The sequence below is a fragment of the Lethenteron reissneri genome, chromosome 26 (genome assembly GCF_015708825.2).
Source record: "Lethenteron reissneri isolate LAM-NWPU_2019-01 chromosome 26, ASM1570882v1, whole genome shotgun sequence".
Taxonomy (NCBI): domain Eukaryota; kingdom Metazoa; phylum Chordata; class Hyperoartia; order Petromyzontiformes; family Petromyzontidae; genus Lethenteron; species Lethenteron reissneri.
Genome location: NC_083804.1, coordinates 1,768,543 through 1,792,465, shown reverse-complemented (window position 1 = coordinate 1,792,465; position 23,923 = coordinate 1,768,543). Strand labels below are relative to the sequence as shown.

At 48.3% G+C, this 23,923-nt stretch overlaps 2 protein-coding genes across 4 annotated transcripts; both read left to right on the top strand.

The window, feature by feature from the left end:
* The first annotated feature begins 952 nt into the window (after window positions 1-952).
* On the top strand, window positions 953-10,952 carry LOC133347455 (mitochondrial fission regulator 1-like). 3 transcript variants are annotated; one of them, XM_061559709.1, is made up of 8 exons: window positions 953-1,008; window positions 3,497-3,588; window positions 4,838-4,927; window positions 5,373-5,470; window positions 5,975-6,330; window positions 6,915-7,164; window positions 7,553-7,739; window positions 8,574-10,952. In XM_061559709.1, the coding sequence occupies exons 2-8, from the start codon at window positions 3,574-3,576 to the stop codon at window positions 8,646-8,648; spliced, it is 1,071 nt and encodes a 356-aa protein (XP_061415693.1). In that variant the 5' UTR covers window positions 953-1,008; window positions 3,497-3,573; the 3' UTR covers window positions 8,649-10,952. The 3 variants fall into 3 exon arrangements, with proteins under 3 accessions (XP_061415693.1, XP_061415695.1, XP_061415692.1); XM_061559711.1 differs by lacking the exon at window positions 953-1,008 and adding an exon at window positions 2,518-2,842; XM_061559708.1 differs by lacking the exon at window positions 953-1,008 and adding an exon at window positions 2,865-2,989.
* Window positions 10,953-12,861: 1,909 nt separating this feature from the next.
* Window positions 12,862-22,253, top strand: LTV1 (LTV1 ribosome biogenesis factor). Its single transcript, XM_061559707.1, is given in 12 exon segments — window positions 12,862-13,112; window positions 13,870-14,001; window positions 15,127-15,294; window positions 15,734-15,821; window positions 16,511-16,640; window positions 17,003-17,219; window positions 17,525-17,652; window positions 18,383-18,543; window positions 18,964-19,016; window positions 20,336-20,509; window positions 20,511-20,531; window positions 20,885-22,253. Coding segments are annotated over 12 exon segments (1,389 nt in total). The 5' UTR covers window positions 12,862-13,109; the 3' UTR covers window positions 20,999-22,253.
* The last annotated feature ends 1,670 nt before the right edge of the window (window positions 22,254-23,923 follow it).

Here is a 23,923-nt window from a genome sequence, read left to right as displayed (position 1 = left end):
CTGTTTTTTCTTTGCGAATGGAGAAACCAAAGCGGTGACCGCAGGATCGACTTAGTCCAATCGAACGCATGCATTGGAAGTAATGGACGAATCGACACGTGGTTTGGCTGTGACCCGCACCACGTTATTTGTCGACCAACGACCGTGATTGGCTCAACCACCACTACCCATCCCTTTTAACCAATCGGGCTCTTTCATAAAACTTCACATTCGTCAATGTGGCCTTCAGATGGGGTGGGGGAGTTAAAAAGGCGCGGCGTTTCGGGCAGTGTCCCGAATTCTCGAGCACTGAGATGGTGAAACGTTAACTACCTCGCCTGGTATACAAGAGATCGTGGTGGGTTCGATCTCCACCCTGACGCCTGCTGCTGTATATTTGGAATTTTCACGTCTAACTCCCCATGGATTCCACGTGGATTTTTTCCCCTCCGTGTCCTCCGTTTTGCCCCCTCGTATTTAGCATCAAGTCTGTTGCTGCTATACGTTTCCAAGACGATAAGCACTTGCTTGAGCTGTCATTTGTGGCCAGGTCGCTTCTGAAATAAAAAGTTTAAATAGCTCGGTATGCCTTACTGGGTAAAATAAAATAAGTTTGGTAATGCAGTAGTATATATATTTAATTTCTTAGCACATACTCTTTGGTTCTTTCGGTAAAGTTGCATAGGTAGAAATAAAATACCGAAAGAACCAAAGAGTACGGATTCCTGCAGTAACGAAAGTTTTAAATCAAGATTCCTAGCACACGTGTTGACTTAACGGGAAGCCGCTTATCGGAGTTGGCAAGCCGGCTGGATTTGTCCTTTGTATTTCCCACATGGGATACGCGCGGTCTGTGCCGCCTCGCCTTCTCATTGGGCAGCCTCAACGCGGTCGAGCCAATCGGGGGACGCGCTGCTGAGGAGCGCGCGCGCACCGACCAATAGGCGGTCTGGGGAGGGCGGTCTAGGACAACCCCCCACGCGTGCGGTCTGGAAAATGTAATCGCTTGGAGAACGCGTGGAGGTGGCGGTGAGTGGAGAGACAGAGGGAGACACAGACACGGGGAGACAGACACGGGGAGACACAGAGACACGGGGTGACACAGAGACACGGGGTGACACAGAGACACGGGGAGACAGACACGGGGTGACACAGAGACACGGGGAGACAGACACGGGGAGACACAGAGACACGGGGTGACACAGAGACACGGGGAGACAGACACGGGGAGACACAGAGACACGGGGAGACAGACACGGGGAGACACAGAGACACGGGGTGACACAGAGACACGGGGAGACAGACACAGGGATGGGAGGGGGGCACCAGGAGACGAATACGGAGAGGTTGAGAGACACGGGGATCGAGAGAGAGACACGGTGACACGGGGACAGACGGAAGCTCTGGGTCACAGCGAATCTCGCGGCACCGCCACAGCACTCCACACACCACTCCTCACATCACACACCATTCCTCACATCACACACCATTCCTCACATCACACACCACTCCTCACACTCCCCACATCACACACCACTCCACATCACACACCACTCCTCATCACACACCACTCCACATCACACACCACTCCTCACATCACACACCACTCCTCACATCACTCATCACACATCACACACCACTCCTCACATCACACACCACTCCTCACATCACACACCACTCATCACATCACACACCACTCCTCACACACTCCACACACCACTCATCACGTCACACACCACTCATCACATCACTCATCACACATCACACACCACTCCTCACACTCCCCACATCACACACCACTCCACATCACACACCACTCCTCATCACACACCACTCCACATCACACACCACTCCTCACATCACACACCACTCCTCACATCACTCATCACACATCACACACCACTCCTCACATCACACACCACTCCTCACATCACACACCACTCATCACATCACACACCACTCATCACATCACACACCACTCCACATCACACACCACTCCTCACATCACACACCACTCCTCACATCACACACCACTCCTCACATCACACACCACTCCACATCACACACCACTCCACATCACACACCACTCCACATCACACACCACTCCTCACATCACACACCACTCCACATCACACACCACTCCACATCACACACCACTCCTCACATCACACACCACTCCTCACATCACACACCACTCCTCACATCACATATCACAGCACTCCACACACCACTCCTCACATCACACACCACTCCTCACATCACATATCACAGCACTCCACACACCACTCCTCACATCACACACCACTCCTCACATCACACACCACTCCTCACATCACACACCACTCCTCACATCACACACCACTCCTCACATCACACACCACTCCACATCACACACCACTCCTCACATCACACACCACTCCTCACATCACACACCACTCCTCACACACTCCACATCACACAGCACGTCTCTCGCACCGCACTACATCACCCATAATCCCGCATCAACAACCATCACGGACACAGCTCACCACCAACATCACCAACATCACCAAACTCTAAAGCCCACTTGTGCACACACACACACGACATCACCACCAGTCGTACGCAATCACAGCACTGCCTCCCATCACCACCACGCCGCGTCCACCCCGCATCACCCCGCATCACCACGCTACATTACTGCGGGACATCCTGCGCTAGTTGCCACACGAAAGCGACTCTTTCCCGCCTGGGGGGTCATGGGCACGCAGAGAGGATGGGCGAAGAGATTGGAAAATCAGCGGGCGGGAATGGATGTGCGAATAAACTTTGTGACTCTGCGAAGATTGCAGCGCTGACTCACCATGCTGACCTTGCACTAGAGGTCAGACCGTGCGTGGCGATGGCGTGGCGATGTGGCCTCGGGTTCCGAAAGCTTCCGAGGCTGTTGTGTTACGACATCGCGGCAGGCATGCGTGCGTGGCCGATGATGATGACAACGTTCCGTGTGGCTGTCTGACTGACAGCCTCGGTACGACACCACCACGGCCCCCCCCCCTCCCCTCGTGTTCATTGGAGCCTCTGGGGGGCACGAATTTCACATCGGCACCGGCGAGAACGCACAAGATCGAGGGGACATTCTTTTCCCCACGTGTTTTCCGTGGAGGGGGGGGGGATCGTGTGACCTGCAGGCAGGTGATGGTGATTACATTTTAAGAGTGGGTCTTGTCGAACGTGTGCGAGACCGCGTAGCAAAGTGAAAGGCATAAAGTTGGATAATGGTGATGAGATTGCAGGGCATGCTGTACGATAGCAGAGGGGTTCTGGCACTATGGAAGGAAGAGATGGCGAGCTGTGGTGGTATTTGTTGAGATTACATTTCTACCCACAGTTGGTACAATCAATTCACTGGGACAAAGTCTTTTTGTTCACATTGTGCAATACATATTGTGTACTCATATTGTGTGGTGTCTTGCTATGGGTGTCATCGTGTTCTAGTTCATGTCAACGATCCTGTGTTACATGTATCTGTTTTCAGCTGCGGAACGCCGTGGTAGTGGAGAGAATGTGGCGGTAAAGGGACAGGACGAAGAATTTGCCGTGACCCAACTCAGAATGAGCACACCTCAGGTACGAAAACCACTTGACAGCCAGGAATGTTTCCATGTTGCGTTAACGGTTAACACGCTCTTGAAATTAACCAGTGTTTGCATCCATAAACCGAACTGCTTCCAGTGTGTCCCCATAGACTGTATATATAATGTACACACACACAAAGGTCCATGGGGCTGTCAAGACCAGCATCGCCCAGCTGCATTTGTCTCAGTGCGCAAACTCTATGCTGGTTTCAACCTTCTGGGTCTCACGAGCGGTCAGACTCGCTAAACAAATGCTGCTGGGTAACCAGCTGTAGTTTGGAAGCCAGCATAACCCAATGTGGAGCACATTTCCTTCTCAAAGTAGAGCCACAACCCACCGTTGTGAGTGAGACGCTGCCTGTTCGGGTGTAACGTCTGTGGGTAGGGAATGATGGTGACGCGAGGGTGGTGAGTGTGTGAGTGTGTGTGGGCAGAATTGGAGCGGTGGTGCGGCGGTTAGCACGCGAGTTCGATTCCCGTTCACGGCCAACACCAGTGACGAATATCTGAACCGGACCTAGGCCTCATCTAGGTTTCTAGATTTGAAGCTTTCGTGACTGCAAGGATTCCTACTACTTAGGTTTTTTCGGTAAAGTCACGTAGGTAAAAATAAATAAAAAAGATCTACGCATTTTTGGACCATCTTATTTGACAGGTACTATTCTACTTTACCGAGTGTTGACATCCCCAGCGTTTAACAGTACTCTCCTTTTTTGTATTTGGATTGTCAACCAACACTGGGTAAAACAACATGTGCATTGTCGTTCTCTTATAGCATGTGCACCTGTCGTTCTCTTTTAGCCCCGCCCCCCCAATACGTTCCATTCATTGGCTACCACTTTCAGATAAGCCCCTCCCCCCTCCTCCCCCCTTAACTTGTATTTAAGAACTTGTATCTTGGAATTTTTGCCTCACTTGATACAGTAAATCTAGCTGTGACGGTCCCACCTGATGACGGAGACTTGTGTTGCCTCCGAAACGTCGTGATTTATAATTTTATTTCTATTATTATTTTATTATTTATTTTTACCTATGTGACTTTACCGAAAAAACCTAAGAGTAGTACTCATCTAGGTTGACTCAGTCGACTACCTGATGTGATGTGTAAACAATTGAGTACCTGTTGGTGTTGCCCACCCACCTACTCTCGTGCCGTGCCGGCCTTCACAGGTGCTCAATAGTAGCACTTGCCCCAACAGTCTGTTAAAGGCTATACGGGGGATTTTTGTCTTTGTTTGCAGGATGGGAAGCCCTGCGGTAGCTCTCGTAGCCTCGTGCGCCGCATCGCGTCCCATCTTCCTCTCAAGCCGTGCGTGCGAGCCAACGTGCAGGTGAGGGAGAGCTCGTTCAACACTTGGTCCTCCAGCCACAGTCATTCATGCAAGAGCAAGCGGTTTTCAGTACAGATCCATTTGTGTCTAAATGTTTAGTTTTTTTAAAATAATTATCTATTCTTACGCACGTACACCAATTTATGAAAGTGTACAGAGAGGCAGAAGAAGGGTCCGTCGTGATTTTTATGGTTCAATGTTATTGTCCCAACTGAGAAAGCCAGTATCAACCTTGGTACAGCTGTGTAAATCCATGTGGGTTCATATAAGTCTGTGCATTACATGTAGGTATTTAGTGAGACTTAAGGACTATGATTGCTAACAATAGCGATGTACGGAAAACTTTTTATGCATTTTTAGTCACCTTTTAATTTTCTTCAGACATCGGCATTTTTACTCGGTAAAGAGCGCCGGTGTGGGTGTCTGCGTGGGTCTGTGCATGCAGTTGGGTGCATGGCGGCTGGGTGAAGGAGCCAGGGAGCTGACCCTTGCTGACATCGTGTGGGTCGTAGACGATGAAGGGGAATCCTTCACCAGACTCCGGTAACTCTTTACACAATGCAGTTGGTAGAGGGCAGGACCTGACCTGGAGAAATGGTTGTGTTCGCTCTCGAGAGACACTTATTGAAGAACAGATGAATTGCAATATTTGTAAAAATATAATCACCATATTCCGATTGATTTATTGAAATATCTTTGTATGTCCCTCTGCTTTTAACTTGAGAAGCAGAAGTATTACAACTGTGACCATCCATGTACACGTTCACCTTCCTCTGCAGACGGCCAGTGTCGAAATGGTACTTTAATTTCGTACGTGCTGCACGTGCCTTATGATTGGTAAACTTGTTGCAGATTATGTAAAAATGTGCCGATTCAATTTAGGATCCCTCTTTTTGAGTCCCTGGCGTAAATACGTGAGCAGCTTCAATCAGGCTCGTATCCAGCAAGCGCGGGATGAAAGCGGTGTTGCCATCCTTCAAACGTTGACCGCCGCTTAGTGCCGGGTCATAATATTCACTTGGCGTTTTCCCTCTTCTCTCCTCTCAGGACAGAGGTGCGGCCGGAAGCCTGTGATCATGGTTCGCTCGGCAGCCAACTTGCCGCGGCGGCAATGATGCTGATGGGGCGCGGGGGGAAAGAGTCGGGCTCTGCGGAGGTGCGCAAGCCACGGGGCGACGGGGGCGAGCGGGGTCTGGCCACCCTGCTGGAAGCGGCTGAGCCGGGAGAATGCGACTGTGGAGTTGAGACTGCGTCGAGCGAGGCTGCGTTGAGCGAGGCTGCCCCGGACCCACCAGTGCCTAGCGATGATGCCATGCGCAAGATATCCGCGCTGGAGGAGGAGCTGGCACGGCTGCGCGTACAGATTGCCATGATCGTTGCTGTGCACGAACAGCAGGCTTCTTGTGAGTTTCAAGCGGAATTGCTCCCAGCCGGTAGTTGTTGTCTTTAGTTTTTTTCCATTGTATAATATCACGGAATATATTTTTTTGTGGTACTTTTTACGGTTTACAAATTTGCTTGAGGTGAAGCAATGTGAACACAATTGTAGTGTTAATGTGTATTGTGATTAAGCAACAAAAAAAAGCTTGGCTAAAAAAAACCAAGCGATTAATAGAAAACCCAATTTTCAGCCAAGATGATGATGTCACACTCTACGTGTGCAGCTCGCCTCTTGGTGACGTCATAACATCAGATGTCATCTCGTTGCGTGGCTTTGAAGATGACGTTATATCTTAGGTAAATATTTCTGAAAACATGCATTTTGTAAACGTTACAAAATCCATGTTCGCAATCCATGCATGATTTGTCATCCTAGTTTCTAGTCTGTTATGCATGTAACAATTCATCCCCCTGAAAAAGTTAAGACTCAAATCAGTCTTTTCTGGAAAAATTGTAATTATTTATTCGTATTGTCCAAGCACCGTGCCCAACTGTCGCCACCTGTCTCCCTGTGCGCCACCACCCTCATGTCGCTTGCACCCCGCAGGCTCCACCTCTCCCGATGGCCCCGCTGCACCCCCTCCGCCGCCCCCAGGCCCCCCTCCACCACCCCCGCCCCTGCCCCCCACCGGGGCCGATGAATCCTCCCGGATGTCGACGCTCGCACTCATCAAGCAGCGGCGTGCGGAGAAGGGAGGAGGGGAAGGGGGAGCGGAGAAAGCGGCGACCGCGTGCGTCCCCAACATGATGGATGTGCTCAAGGGCATCGACAAAGTGAAGCTGCGCACCGTGGACAGGTGAGGCTGTCGCGACGCGTTCCACCGCTGTTACCGTCGAGGGGTGTTTCATCGCCTCTTTTCTATCATGTTTTTAAAGGAAGATGAGCATATTATTAGCATTATTGAATCCTATACGCTTTTTAACAATTCTTGTATCACATTATTATACTACCGGGTATTGATGTACCCTGCATGCACAGCTGCATTGGCGAGACGTTGCCAAACTTGGCAAAAAAATAATTTGTTACAAGCTGCACGTGCCTTACAATTGATTGGTAAACCCGCCAATTTTAATCCATGAATCATCGCACGTGCCTGTATAAACGCGTAATTTGTAGGATGTTAACAGAGGTGAGAGCCGTCGTGCGACTACTGTGTGCTTGGCGTGGTGGCTCTGGGGATGCAGGTCACCGGGAGGAACGCCAGCCAAGGGGAAGCAGGGCGAGGTGGATGAGGATGACCCCGTGGCCATGATCGCAGCTGCGCTCAAACGCAAGTTCGCGCACCGCTACAACCGGGACGCGTCGCCAGAGAAGGAGAGAGCAGCCGGGCGTAGCCGACCACTGCCGCACACTGGCGCTGAGCAGCCCAAGGTGAGAAGGGTGCACGTGCGCGCGCATCTGTGTGTATGAACGCAGTGGGGAGCGGTAATGTAGTGGTTAGTGCACTGTACTATAAATCCAGTGACCAGCTCACGACCAACACCAGTGACAAATATCTGAACCGGTATTGGGCCTCCCCTAGGTCGACTCAGCCTGAAATTAGTCCCTGGTATGGTGTGTAAACATCACCACTGGGGAGACAAAGGCACCCAGGCATGGTGTAAACCACCCACCCTCTCGTGTGCTGTGCCGGCCTTCATAGGTGCTCATGAACAGCACTTGCCCTAACAGTCATGCAACGAGTAGGCATGCAATGATTCACCACTCCCCAGCGATTCGACAAATATTCACGGTTAAAGTGAAGATCATGTTTAAAAAATATTTTATATATACCATCTCGTTTGTTCTCTTTTGTTCTTTCCGTGAGCCTAAATTAACATTTGCATATTTTATATTTACTGTTTATGGTCGTTTATCAATCCACCGCTGGATAAGAGCCTCCCCATGCTGAGTCGGTCATGGGGTTTTCTAACCATATTGACCATACACACCTCACTGGACCTGTTCTCATATTAGCCACGGCCGGCAATTGAAATAAAGTTTTCAGGCTCCTTGCGCAGAGCAATAATCACTTGGCCATCACATATTAGTATATAACTTGCATACACTGCAAATAATCAACATGCATGTATTGTGAACATATTTGATTTTATGCAGACATTACATGCCTAGTTGGAAGTGAGTGTGCTATTCAACAAGGGGAGCTGTTTAATTCACATTTGTCAGTGCCTTGCTGATCACGTTTGTCGTGTTGAAACTCCACAGTTTGGGCAGCACATGCTGAGAGCCACTGGCCAGAGGAAGTCTGTAGAGAACGGTGCCCGCCAACTCCGACACTGAGAAACCAGCGTTGGAGAAACACAAAAGCCTCGCATTGACGTACCGAGTTGCTTCTGCAGGTGCTTTCACGTTGAATTTTGGTACGCAAACATGTCGTGCACACAAATGTGTATTGTCTTTATTTTAATTGCTGGACGAGTCGTGCAAAAGAGTGCCTTATCTTTAAAAAACAATCTGCCACACCGTAAATTGCCTCTTTGTGGGATCATCGCCTCTACGGGAAGCAGTGTGCATATTCAGTTCACAAAGTAACATTTTTCAACTGCCATAATATTTACGCACACTAAAACGTTGATGTTTATATTTGTAGTAACTTTGTTTAACACTAAAACGGCGAAAATAATTGTAAGCATATCAAGACACTTTTGATAATTTGCATTACATTATCGGAGCCGAATAACAGTATTCATATTTATGACCAAAGATGCACATTTCACCAACAACTCCAAAGTACTTTATCATTTCAGTTTTCCACGTATGCTTAAGTAGCACATTGATTGTAGAATATGACACTGTCCTTGCATTCCATTTCCACGTTTTAGCTCTTTGCTTTTAACTCTTGTTGCCCAGGCATTGTACGGGAACAGTATTGTTTATGACATCCCTTGCGAAGTAACCATAATGGTGCACAGAGGTACCACAAGTAGTTTCATAAAACCATGCCCTTATCTCCTGGCCCAAGCCAGCACAGGGTGGTGATACTCATCTTCTTTCGCAGCCCTGATCCAGTGGTGTAAACTCCACGTTTCTAAGGCAGGGATCAGTTAATTAATTTAGCTAAGGGACCAATCTCACAAACAATGGTGATGTCCTACCAAGGTCGACTATTGTTATTCAATATATTGATCCTTCAAGGGTGATGTGCTGAGTAAACTCTAAACCTGCCTCTGAAGTTTGGCATTTAGTCACCGGAGGTGTGAAAGTATTACTGCCTCCACAGAATTCGTGCCGATTTTATATCTGTTCAGCACAGAATGCCTCTCTGGGTGAACTAATTCTGAAGGATATGTGTGCGGCAAAGTTACATTTTAACTAGCATGCATTTTCCATTGCATTTGGGTTTTATTTTACATACCTCTATATAAATGTTCAACACGCTTTATCATATCAGTCAAAACAAATTTCATGGAATCGTTAATTGCCAATGATACTTGTATTGCCTTGAATGCAAATATTGTAGAAATACCACACGATATGAAAACATGTAATGTCTGAGCTAATATATTGTGTAAAGTACTTGCCATTCACATTTTGTTCCACTGATCTTGCCATTTGTATTCTGAATGTATGTTAAACAAAACAATGGTTTTGCTGCCATAATGCGTCGGTCAGCCTGTGTTCATGATGATGCCATTTACTGACCAGGGAAAGCCTTGCCAAGTCTCAAGATTCATTTTCAGGAGGATAGTGCTGCTCCAGGATGTTTGGCCAATTCCATTACAATGTGCTTGGCATATGGAAAGAATGCCTGGAGAAAACCCACGGAAGTGAGGGAGCAGTAACACGTTAAGCTTCACACAAATAGACTCATAATTCATTCATATTGTGTCCATAATACCAGCTTTGTCAGATCAATGACTAATTTTTCAAGATTCAAGAATCCGTGGCCATATTGATATGTCTTGACCACCTCGCAGCCAAAGCCTACGGTAACCTGGTATTCTCAGGAACTTTCCGTCGAGGTTTCTGCATGACATTGTTAGTGACTCCATTGCTGTGTTTTGTGAGTGCAGGTGTGGTTATCTGCAGATCGTTTTTTTGTTACCAAGTACTCTCTAATTAAACTGTTAATATAATGGCATAAGAGAAATACATTTCCACCAGGAATTATTGCAATAATTAATGATTACCCCCACGTTAACAGAATGCTGTGTGGGATATGATATCACAACTTGTGTTTTATCCCCACTTGTGCAGTCAAAAACTAAAAATATTGTATCATCAGAGCTGGAAATAATCAATGTAAATGTATTGAAAGCAGATACACTAACACAGTAGCGGACATCACAAGTGAAAAACAAGTTCTGAATTGTTAAAGTTTCATGGCATTCCATCCCTCCAAAGTCCCTTTTCACTCCTAACGTCACAAAAGTCAAGCAATGATGCAAGCCTTGTGTCAGGGTTTAAATGAACACTCATACTTGGCCGGTTAATGAGAATCAGTGATTCATTCCAGTGACTGAGCACTTAATCAATTGGACAATGAATGTCGCTTGCTGAATAGTTATCGGTGTAAGTGTTGACTAATGTGTCGGCAATGTCTTGACATTTGAAGCGAATAATAAAAACACCTTGACGAATGAACCGAGTGCTGTAATTTTGTTCACTTTTGCTAAAACAAGCTTGTCTGCTGGCATCTGATTCTGCGTGCACTGTGCGTGCATGTTATTGGGGTGTGTCTTGTCACTCTGCGTGTCTTTATGGGTTGTCTTGCAAGACGTTTGGTCGGCGTGGAATAGCACAGCACAATATCCTCGAGCAGTGGTTCTCAACATTTGTTTGGCTACTACTATTGTTGAATGTTGTTTCAAATGAGTACCCCCCCCCCTCTCCCAGTTTCCTGACCCAACATGGTTGTGAGAAATAAATGTATGAATAATGACCATCAATATTTTAACCAATTGTCCATTTTGTTAGGTATATCCTAACTAGCTAAGTTACTGCAAGCGAATAAGAACGAGTTTAACACGAAGGATTTCGCGACCAATATTCATAATAATAAAGGTTTTTGGGTTAGATCGCGTAAGTATAAATAAATGTGTCGTAACCCTCCACCACCCGACCCAGCCAGTGAGGTTTGCCACGTAAACAACGCGCCAATTAGTGTACTACTACTACTTCAGCCCACCGGTGTGTTGGAGAGTAAATCCACAACATCTAGACCCAGCATCAGCGGGCCATTGTCAAAAATTGTAAATGTTGTGGATTGACTCTCTAACAAACCGGTGGGCTGCAGTAGTAGTACATAAAATTGGCGGGTCGGGTGGTTGAGAGGGTTACGACACATTTATTTATACTTACGCGATCTAACCCAAAAACCTTTATTACGAATAATAAAAACGAATTAAATAGACGCTCTCCATGCGCCGCGTAATTAGTCAGCGCTCGCTGATTTCTCTTGGAAACCCGCATTGTTTACGATCATAGAGTTCAGAGAGGTTTTTTTTATATATCGTTACAGCTTCATCATATTGATTTTTATTTTATCGCGGTTATTTTATATTGGCAGATTCACACACAACATGATTATTCACCAACGACTCTCACGCGTGACAATTTCATACGTTTGGGGCCGTCCATAAATGACGTCACGCACCTGGGGGGGGGGTCAGACATTTGTGACGATGTGTGACGAGAGGGGGGGGGGGGGGTCACATCAAAATCCGCAACTTTAAATAAATATAGAATTGTTCTAACACTAATTGTTATAACGACACTCCTACAACATCAGAGTGCAGCGCCACATTAAATACGCACTACAATGCCAATAGTTTAAAGCGATTTGAAGCATCTTCTTGGTTCTTTCGGTAAAGTCACGTAGAAAGGAAATAATAAAATAAAACAATATAATTATAATAGTATTTCCCTTCTACGTGACTTTACCGAAAGAACCAAGAAGATGATTCCCTGCAGTAACGAAAGCTTTAAATCGAGATTTGAAGCATGTTTTATTTACTAAATGGAAATGTTTTGGGGGGGTGGGGCAGAGCTTTGTGACGTCATATTTGAGGGGGGGGGGTCTGACTTTTTGTGACGTCGTGTGACGAGGGTGGGGGGGGGGTCAAAAATCGTCCAAAATCGCGTGACGTCATTTATGGACGGCCCCTTTACAAATCGCCTCACGTAACCCCCCTCCCCCGCCTCCTTGGGACGTTGCCACGTTCCCGCCAGGCCCCCCCGCCCCCCGGCTGCGAGGCCGCTTGCTCTCGAGCCCCGGGCGCCCTCCAGCTGCGGGAGACCTTCTGCCGGCGGTTCGCGCGACGAGGGACGTTGCACGGCCTGCGCCTCTACCTAGCACGTGCGTGACGTCGCCGCGCGCGTTTCGTAAATCGCAGTTCGCGTTCGGCCTCCCCATCGCTTCCCGTACCCACGCCATCACCCCTTTCCTTTGCATATTTCTTGCTGCCTCGAGGGCAGATGCGGACCGTGGCGGGTCGGCTTCAGCGTTGGCATGTGATCTGCCTCGAGGGGCGTTTGTGAGTTTCAAGACGAGAGCTGCCCGCGGCTCCACGCTCGCCGTGTAACCCACCGCGTCTCTGGGCCGTCCTCGCTTCGTCTCGGCGTCAATTTCGACTAAAGTCGCCTCCACGAGTTTGCTTCGTCGGCGTCGTGAACGGGGCCAGAATCAGCGGCGCGCACGTAGTGATACGTTCGTCGGTCGCAAGTAGACGCGGTGCGGGGACGCGACGCGGGAAGAGGCCGGCTTCATACGCGTAGGCCGGAGGAGCACGTGGCGCCGACATGGTGAGCGATGGTCGTGGTTTTGATGTCTTTGTGAGTCGGGCAACGGTGCCCGAGTGGCTACGTGCCGAGCTACGGAGCCGTGACCCCGAGTTCGATTCCCGCTCAAGGCCGACATCGGTGGCTTTCTGTCAGAGCTGGTTCCTGTAGGCCGCCTCGTAGAGTTGACTTCCTTAGAAGCGAGTTGGCAACCGACCGGCCTCGTGTCACGTTCACGAGGCGGTGATGATGGGTCGGTGGTTGTAATGATGAGGGTGGTGGTGATGATGGTGATGTTGAATGGTGTGGTGATGGGAAGGTGATGGTGATGTTGGGAAGGTGATGGTGATGTTGGGAAGGTGATGTTGAATGGTGTGATGGTGATGATGGGAAGGTGATTGTTATGGTGGAATTTTAGGATGATGGGGTGGTTGTGATGTGATGATGAGGGTGATGATCGTGGTGATCATTGGAGGGTTCGGGTGATGGATTTTCCCGTGATCGTGATGTTATGTGGATGCCGCTTTGATGATATCCCTGTCATGGTCAAATTATGTAAATAGCGATACGTAATGCAATGGATGATATAAACGGTGTTGTTGGCGTTCTCTTGTCTAAAACTGGTTTACAGGCCCTGTTTTATTGCCAGAAAGAGTAACACCTATTCTTATACTGGTGTTGGTGATGTAACGGACCATCCTTGTGACATTTAACCGCCTAATTAAAAACCTCTGATGCATGTAAACAGTGGCTCTCTCTCTCTGGTGCCATGTGCGCGCAGCCTCACAGGAAAACCAAGCCGTTCATCGACAAGCACAGCGCGGTCAAGTTCCACCTGGTCCACCGCAGTCAGCACGACCCGCTGCTGACGGACGAGACAGCCCCCCAGCGCGTGCTGCTACCTGCGATCAAGGTGCAGTAACTCCCTCCACCTCCCTCCCTCCCCGTACACCCTGGTTCTACTTTGTGAAGTTAAACCGCGTGAGAACTTCAAAGAGCAGGCCAGCATGTCCGGTCTGTGTGGGGAAATTGCAAATGTGATCAGAGTAAAAACAATACAAGTATTTTTTTATTAAAACATTTTAATTATCTCCAATGTATGTAGACTTGATTGATTATTTACGCTCTCAGTTGGAATCGAGTCGCACATTCGGCAGCCCCCAAAGATTCTTCCTCACCAGCCAATGAGATGGCACGGCAATTTGGGGGCGATTTGTGTTTACAAATGCCTGGGGCCGATTTTTAGTCCCAGTCCGTCGTCACTCACTGCAGGACTAGTCTCATTCCCGAGTGACCTGGTCTGCAAGAGTGACGTATGCGTTAGCAGAAGGATATCTATCAGTCGCCACTGATGTTCGCTGTTGGCCAGGAATCAAAACGCATCGTTGACAGCACGGTGTACGCCACTCCTCTACCCTTAGTCCATATTAAGTTCGAGAGATTTGTTGTTTCTACTTGGAAGTGATCGGGGTATGGCACACAACACAGGGCTGAGTCTCACTGAGTTTCCATTGAGGATTCGCAGAAATTCAAATGTAAATTGGCTACGACTATAACTGCAGTCACTAAACCAGAACTTAAAAACCTAACTCTTAACCTTAATCTATTAACCATATACCCTAACCCCTTAAATTCAAAGAAATCTAAATAATTGGCGTCCATATTTCGCAACCTAAACCCAGTGAAAGTGATAGGACAAAAAAATGGTCTGCGGATATACATCTGCGTGGATAGCACCAAGCCAGCACCACTGAGACCCAGGGTTCCAATTTAGGTCTCAGCCACCGGTTATTAAGCGTTGTTCTCAAGTGTGAGTTGATGGTTTCAGCTTCGTCACTGATGACTGCACAAAACAGCATCGCAGAGCATTTTATTTTCACTGAATTCAGCAAAGTCAATCTTAATTTTCTCTCTTTCATTCTTAAGTAATGAATTCGGTAACTTTTTTTGTAAGGACATGTACACATTTATTTTTCCCATTTGTATCCATCGAAACATCACGTTATTGTCATCGCCTTTTCTTAATGCGCGTGCGCAGAACAGCGACCTTGAAAAGAGAAAAGAACAACAGCGCGACTTTGGCGTCTTCTTCGACGATGACTACAACTACCTGCAGCACCTGCAGGAGGCGTCGCGGCCCGCAGAGTTGGTGTCGGCGCCGCCGAAACGAGCGCAGGATGCAGCCATCGAGATTGTGCACATCCCGGTAAGATGCCAACATCCAGGGCCGCTCGCTCTGCGGTCCTTGGCATTTTGTGGTGCGTAAAGTATATTGGGCACTGCTACGATTCATCGTTTTAAAGTTGGTTCGTATATTCATGATACATACCTCCAAATTGTGCGACTTTGAAACGTTATGGTTATATTTAGGCCATTGGTGGAAATTAGACTGTACCGTAACAGTTAATTGGAGCACAGTTTGGGTGTTGGTGGTGTGTGTATGTTGAACTTATTTCGCACCGTACGTAGCCAACTGTGCAAATCGGAGGTGCGGGGAAAGGACAACAAACTAAATACAAAAAACTGTTCTAAAGAAATGATTTGTTACATGCATACAACATTTTGGTCACACGTAATTGTGTTTGGGGTCTTGGAGTTGAAATGAATGTTTGAGTGTTGAGTCGCTCTGCTGTGCTGCATTCCAGGCTGCGAAGGTGCAGCTGCCCTCCTCCGTGTTTGCGTCGGAGTTTGAGGAGAAGACCGGCTTGCTGAATCGCGCTGCTCCCGTTCCCGGTAACGTCCCCTCTTCCCCGTGGCCGTGCTCCTGGCTCGAGCCGGCATTTGTGGTTGTCCACATCTGTCGGTGCTCTTGATAATTAAGGTTACGTTTGGCGAATGTTGCTTTTTCCTTGTTTTTGGTGGAAAAGTGCTGAGGTCTACATGTTCCATACGAATCGAGGAATTTCCGAGATTCAGGGTTGCAATTCCAATCATTCAATTATATTTTACCTTCAGCTGCTGCAGGTATCGCAAACACTCATTTATTCTACAAAACATGCACAAAAGGAAAAAAAAAACATCGAGTCTTAACGTACGACACGTGCATCACAAGCTAAACAATAGATTTTAATGGATTAATTGCTGCGTCAAGTAGGTTCCCTCCCGATTTGAAGCTATCGTGACTGCAAGGATTCATACTCTGGTTTTTTCAGTAAAGTCACGTAGGTATAAAATAAAATAAATGAAAATAACTAAATTAAATCACGACGTTTCGGGCGCAACACAAGCGTCCGTCATCAGGTGGGAAAGCATTGGCCTACTGCCGATAGTCTGCATCAGCAGTAGGTCATGCTTTCCCACGTCGTGATTTAATTTAGTTGTTTTCATTTATTTTATTTTTTACCTACGTGACTTTACTGAGTAGAGGTTGCCTCCCGTCCACCCGTTGCAATGTGGGTGTGCGTGGTGGTTGCACTTTGCAGGACCCCGTCCGGACTGGGACCCCGACGTCGTCGCGGCTCTCGACGATGACTTCAACTTTGACGACCCAGATGCGGAACTCGATGACGATTTTGTGATGCAGGCGAACGCTGAAGGAGGCGACGCAAAGGGGTGAGTGGAGATGCTCTTCCACTATGCGTCATTCTGTACCACTTGGCACCACTGCGCTGAAGTCAGCAGCAGTACTATAGATAGACTCTCCCCTGTCATATGAATGTGGAATTTACACCACCTGGCTCAGGGCTGTACACAGGAGACAAGCACTGCCTCAAAGTTCATTTCAGCAGAAAATCACTTTCACCTGTTAGACTTGACCATAGCCTGAAACGTTAGCGTATTGCATAAGACAGCCTTAATGAAGAGCCCTTTTTTATTTTGAAATGTGTTTCATTAAAATTGTTTATAAATGCCCCAAGGGGCTTACACGAGGTGCCAACGGGTGACGACTGATCAATGGCGCTGTCACTGTGCAGAGCGGGCGATGAAGGCGCGGGGGAGTGGGAGGACGTGGACGACTCGGACGACATGAGTTACGACTCGGACGGGCCCGGCACGGACGACGGCAGCCGCGGGAAGGAGTGCCTCTTCATGGACGAGGAGACAAAGACCAGGTTCACCGACTACTCCCTCACCTCGTCGGTGATGCGCAGGAACGACCAGCTCACGCTGCTGGACGACCGCTTTGAGAAGGTGTGACTTGCACCGCAGTACACCTCGGCGTTGCCACAGAGATCGAGTCGTGCCCACGGTTAACGTGGAATTAATAACACAAACGAGATGGTAAATACAAACGAGATGGTAAAAAAGGAAAGAACGGATCGTCGCCCAGAATCGCGACATTTCATTTTGAAATTTCAAGATATGAATCGTTACATGGCCAAGTACCGCCTTGTACAGCCAAAGCAAGGCTGACTTTAAAACGGTCCCAAGCTATCATTTCGCACCAGCGGTGCTGCTGATCGCGACGCGACCAATCTACACATTGTCGTCCTCAGTTCTTTGCGGCGTACGAGGAGGACGAGATCGGAGCACTCGACCACTGCGAGGTGGAGGGCAGCATCCCCGCGGGCAGCACTCGCCTGCAGGCCGCGCTGGACGACTTCCACGCCCGCGAGCAGGCAGAGTGAGTGAGCGAGCGGGCCAAGTGAGCGAGAAGCCTGTTGTTTTGGGTCGCGTCTTCCAGTAACTGGGGGTTGGAGGGGGGGATCTTACTCGGCCGAGTGGCGGGGAGTTTGTTGGAGTGCTTGGGGGTTAATACTGCAGGAGTGTCAAAGTTACAAATAGTGGATGTTAAAATTCACGCACGGTCATCCGTTCGCAGGAGTCGGCCATTGTGTACTGGCGTTGTAGTCACACTTTGCCCAATTTGAAAAATACCTGCAAATGTACTCAATTGGGATCACGCAAAGCAACACTGTGCTGTGAAACTACTGCAGATTGAAACACCACCCCTTGGTGTTAACCTTGCGCTGTAGAATGCCTCAAATACCAAAAGCACTGAATCGGCTTTGGTCTTCGAGTAAACAAATTATTTTCTTCTTTGTAAATATACATTGAAAGTTACTGACGAAAGGTAAAATTAAGGTGTTTGAAGAGTACTTAAGTTGGAAGCCATGTTTATAATTAAACTAAGAATAGTGTCCATGGAGCGGGATGTATGCGAATGTTTGCGTTTTAAAATACTCTACAAAAGGTTTAGTCTCCCATCGCCAGGAATTGAGCGAATTTCCTACGCGTTTTGACTCCTTCATGCTGATTTGCAAAACGTGCCTCGCAGTGTGCCTGCAACTGCGTGCCAAGCATGTGTTACTTTACTTCGGTTAAAAAATTTCGAAAACCATTTTCTCAAAAAGGCACCAGAGGCCGGACGCGAACCAGGAGGGGCATCACAAGCGTGGGCCGAGGAACAAGGAGCAGGGCCAGGAGGAGAGCGACGAGGAGGACGACGACGACGACATGGTGGAGGTGGCGACGGAGAAGCCGGCAGAGAAGTGGGACTGCGAATCGATTATCAGTGAGGTCTCCGCACGAACACTTGGCAGCCTTAACAGTCACAGTTGGGGGGGCGGGGGGGGGGGACCCTTTAACAATCATTTCCCCACTGTGCGATGACCTGCCACAGATCCGGGTCACGATATTATCAGAATATTTTCGTCCCCAGTTTACCGTTTTGTTTCTCATACGAGTCTCTTGTTTGTACTTTGTTTGTAATTAGCGTAAATTACAACTTTGTTTCCTCTATGCACATGGTTCTACGTGTGTGAGAATAGGTATTAATTGCTGCGTCCTTGCCTGGTGTGAAACCAGTCCCGAGTCAAGCACTTCGTGAATAATCACCAGGGTGTAAATTAATAATAAACCCTTTGATTGAAACTCTATTTTAAGTGCCTGGCGAGGCATTGATATCTGGGTAACTCGTTGTACTCTCTTTCAGGCACGTATTCCAACCTCTACAACCACCCAAAGCTGATTGAAGAGCCATCAAAAGTGAGTTAATTTCCTTCAGTGTTTAAAACAAATATGCAGTCATGTGAATGTGTTTCGTCAATAAGTTGTGTATGAGTTTGTGTGCATTCTACTGATATTGTAATGTCTCCTGACATTACAATATCATTGCTCAAAATGTTGCCTACATATTAATTTTATGCCCACTACATGTTATTGACGAATGTGAGTTTAGTTAATTGTGCACCACTGCCAACGCAGCAGCAGCAGCGAATAATTTGTTTAATCAGTGTCACGTTTAATCAGTGTACTTTTGATGCATAAGCAATTAGGAAATAACAGTTACTACCCAGGAAAAAATAATAATGTTACACAGTGGAATTATCAAATTAAACGAAAACCAAATGTTATAAATCTTGACTTAGAGCTTTCGTGACTGCAGGAATTCATATTCTTGGGTCTTTCGGTAAAGTCACGTAGATAGGCTCAAATAAAATAACAAAAACTACGACGTTTCGATCGCAACACAAGCAATCGTCATCCTTGTTTTTTAGTTATTTTCTTTCAACCTATCTACGTGACTTTACCGAAAGACCCAAGAATACAAATGTTTTCACTCGTGTTATTTGTGCAGGCACTTGTGACCTGTCTGCTGCCGGTTTAATTTTGGGCAGGTGAAGCAAAGTTGTGAATCCAAGGATCTCATCCTTGTAGGTTCAGGTGCTCTCTGTTGGCCATCATGAACCCTCTGAATGACCTTAACCCACTTCAATTCAAGTTGCCTTTCAAAGCCACTGTACGCATGTACAACAAAAGCCACTCTTTCCACTAAGTGATGGTCACATCACCACTGCTTTGTGCCACGCTAAGTGCATGCACTTTGAGGCCACGTGAATAGTGGAAGGCTCGCTGCTGGCAGGGGGGCTATGGGTGGGACTGGCTGAGATGGCTGGCAGATGCACCACCTGGCCTCCCTGCTGCGTTGCATCTTTAAGGCACTCTGCTCATTGTTGCGAGCGTCGCTCCACTGCATGTACGCATACAAATAAAGACAAAGATCCCCTGTATAGCCTTAACAGACTGAGGCAAGTGCTGTTAGCGAGCACCTATGAAGGCTGTCACGGCACCCCGCCTGGCCACCTTTGTCTCCCCAGTGAATGTCTACACACCGCACGCATCAGGTACTCATTTGAGCCGAGTCGACCTAGCGGATGCCCAGGACAGGTTCAGATAAGAAACGAACCCGGGTTTCTGGGTTCCTAGCACAGCACGCTAACCGCTATGCTACCGCGCCCCACACGGACGCGTTTACCTCGAAGCTGCTGTGGATGACCAAGGCGTGTGCCGCCCCCCCCACCCAGCCCATGCGCGTATCGCGCAAGACGGGCCTCCCGCTGGGCGTGCTGCCCCAACGCGGCCCCACGGCGCGCCAGGTGGAGCGCATGGGCACCGTGACGGCCGCCGACCTCCCCCGCGCCGCCGCCGTTCCCCGGGCGCCGGAGGAGACCCCGGAGCAGCGGCGCGCGCGCAAGCACTGCCATCAAGGAGGAGCGCAAGGTGAGCACGCCCAGTCCCCCGCCCTGCGGCCAGTCCTGGTGGCGTTTTGTTCCCTCGCACGCGCAGCGCCCAGCACACACCGTGATCAGCGACTCCCTAACGCCACCACCCGGCGTCGATCTTATGTGGATATAGTGGGCGCCGCTTAACCGGATTGGCCCAGCTACGTAATGTCCTCGTGGAGAGTATCTGCAATTCACGACCTCTCAATACAATCGAATAGCTCTACCAATTTCAACTGAATCTGTGATGTTTACATAAAGGCAAAGAAAATAACGAAGCCAGCCTCTTAAAAACTATGGACGCATGGCTGCGTGCGTGACCACGAATGACGCGCGTGTTTGTGTGCGCAGGACCGGCGTCTGGAGAAGAAGGCCAACAGAATGGCTTTCAAGGAAGAGAAGGCCCGGCAGGAGAAGGTCGTGCTGAACCTGAGGCAAAACCTGCAGGGCGTGCGTCTCACGTGAACGTGCGTCTCACGTGAACGTGCGTCTCACGTGAACGTGCGTCTCACGTGAACGTGCGTCTCACGTGAACGTGCGGCACTGGCTGCCAGGGGAGACGGTGTTCCGCGGTGGAGCAGCAGCTCAGCCGCTGAAGCCTTCGTCTGTCGGACATTCAGAACATTAGGACGGACACGCGCACACGCACACACACACTACACGGATTCATAATAAAGTAGGCAATATGCACCCGTATCTCAAGTTAATGATGTGCACATGGTGGGGGGTGGTGGATTTGCATTTTAAGAGTTTGAAGAAGAGGGATTATTTTTTGGAGGGCAAAAGAGATGTGTGGAGTAGAGGGAAATGAGATGACACAGTATTGGGCCTTAAAAAAAAAAATGAGCAAACTTAAAAAAAATGTGAATTAAGATGCAAGGACTGAAGCTCCCCGCCGGTTCAAGCTGGGGGCTTCGGTTCCTGGAGACGCTGCAGCCACGGGGAGCTAAACGTTGGGTACGACTCCGAAAAAGCGGAGCCATTCATTTTTACTTGATCCAACGTGCGCACCCCTGCAAGAAGGCTAGCGACGCCGAGTTGGGCGTTGTTGTATCTGCTTATCAGTTGTAGCCGTGCCGATTCGAGCGAGTTGGGCGGAACGAGTGGAGCAGCAAGCCTTTACGTGGCCACCCGAGTTGCTGATCGTGCGTATGGAGCCAGTGTGTACACCGCGACCTCCCCTGCATGGCTATCCGAGTTGCCAAGCGAGCGTGTGCACAGAGACAACCCCCCACGTGGCCATCCGAGTCGTGTGCGGAGTGCGCCCGGCACGCGCCACATGGGGCTGTCGATCTTTTCCGTTGCCCACCTTTTGCGTCGACTTGACTTAAATATTAAAGGGGGAAAAAAAATCCTAACCCCATCCTTGCGTGCATCTTGATATATGTTAATAGTACATTTTAATTAAAACGCCTGATCAAGTACAACAGGGGCATACTCGCCCAAACGGTGTACTGGGTTAAAGGGCGTTATAGAAACATTTACATCTTTGTTTTTGGTTGGCAGACTGCATGCGGGCTTTCTTAGCGTGAATAGAGGGCTCCGATAATGTCCATCTGAACAAAATCAATTTCTCTGTGGCGCTTAATGGCTTTTTGAAATATGAAAGAAACATTTGTACATTTGAAACAGGTTGTAGCATTGTGAATTGGGGGGTTGCTTTGTGCTTGCTTTTTTTATTATCGATTTTGCGCTGCGACTAATAAAGAGATGACATTTACATACAAGGCAAATATCAAACCATCGCAAGATAAGGGGGCGAACCATTTGCAATGTCTAAGCCGGGAGGGAGATAAGTTGATGTCGGGACGGTTTGCGATAGCCAAGCTATCTGCACCCTACGCACAGTTACCGATGCACGAGAAAATAATGAAACATGTTTTTCATTTGTAGTATAAACGGCTCAATTAAACGTGCGTCGCTTAAATGATTAAGCTATAAATAACGAGTGAATAATCCCGCACAGCAAGACTCCCCACTGCTCACCTTATTGCTGAAACGTGATGGATGGATGAGAAGACATCCGCGCCTGATGTGCCTGCATTCCATCCTGTGTGTATATAAAATATATGCATAGCGGGTTTTAACACCGACATTCTTATTACCCAGCTCAAACATGCTCCTCTACTGCGTTTTAGCGGCCCTGGAAGCCAGAAGTGTAAATTCCACATTCCCATTTGTAGTTCTCAAACGCAGGCCACCAAGTGACCATCGGTGGCCTTGCTTGGCCATTGTGTTGTGAGCGGGAAGCACTAACACGTTTTATTACATTTTACCAGGTAAGGTCTACTGAACTACACAGCTCTTTTTTAGAAGCGACCTCTTGTTATCACAAATGAGAGCTCAACGAAGTGGCTTGTGTGGAAATGTAGAGCAGCCAAATACTCTTAAATGCGTGACGTTTCAAAATGCGGAAAAACAAGAGGACCCGGAGAAAAATCCACCCCACCACGGGGAGAGAAAATGACATGCAAGCTACAAATATACAGGAATTAGGGGGGGATCGAACCCACGACCCTCCTGTACACCAGGCGAGGTAGTAAACATCTTGCCACCGTGAACAGATGGCGTAGAGGAGGACTTGGAAGAGAGAAATGTAAGTCTATAGGGAACTGATCGTTGGGAAGCAGAGCAAGGAAGGAGCGGAATAATTTAATCCAGCCTCATCATCAGTTGCCATTTTATGATTGACAGAAGAGAATTAGAGGGGAGAGGTGGGTGGCCACGAGGCTTGTGCAGTTGCGTCGGGTGGGCCAGCTGGTTCCGAGATTATTTCTTTGGATCGCCTTCAAACTTGGTGTGTGGGCAGGGGGTGGAGAAGATACATGGATCCTATGGCCAACGAAACACTTGGCCGTTTAGACACCGTGGGCGGTCCGTGGCACACCGCCGCCACCGTTCTCTGCGGATATGCAACGAGGGCCACTGGGGGGTGGTGGTGGGGGGGTGTCAGGGCAGCACTCGGAAATCACCGACAAGTCGCGGGGACCCTTGTGGTGATGAAGATGGCCGGTTACAGTGATGAATATTTAATGACGCTGAAATAAAATTGCTCTAAAATTTGAAATTTGCAATAAGTTCCCCCCCCACCCTTCATTCTAACGGCCATGACGTCATTGTATAAAAAACCCGCTAACTTCAGAATTGTACAACTCTGGCCATCGATTGATGTGCTTTAAAAGCAGCAAGATTTAGTTGCAACTTGGGATCATTTAAAAGGAAACACGATTGGCCTAACACCCTTTAGCCGAGAAATCAGCCTCCCCTGGGCAATTACATATTACAAATGCTATAAATGCTGATAGACTGATATTTTAAGATAAAGCGGAAATGAGCAGAGGACTGGCAGTATCGTAGAGGAAAAATCGCAATGGCCTTTTTAAACCAATT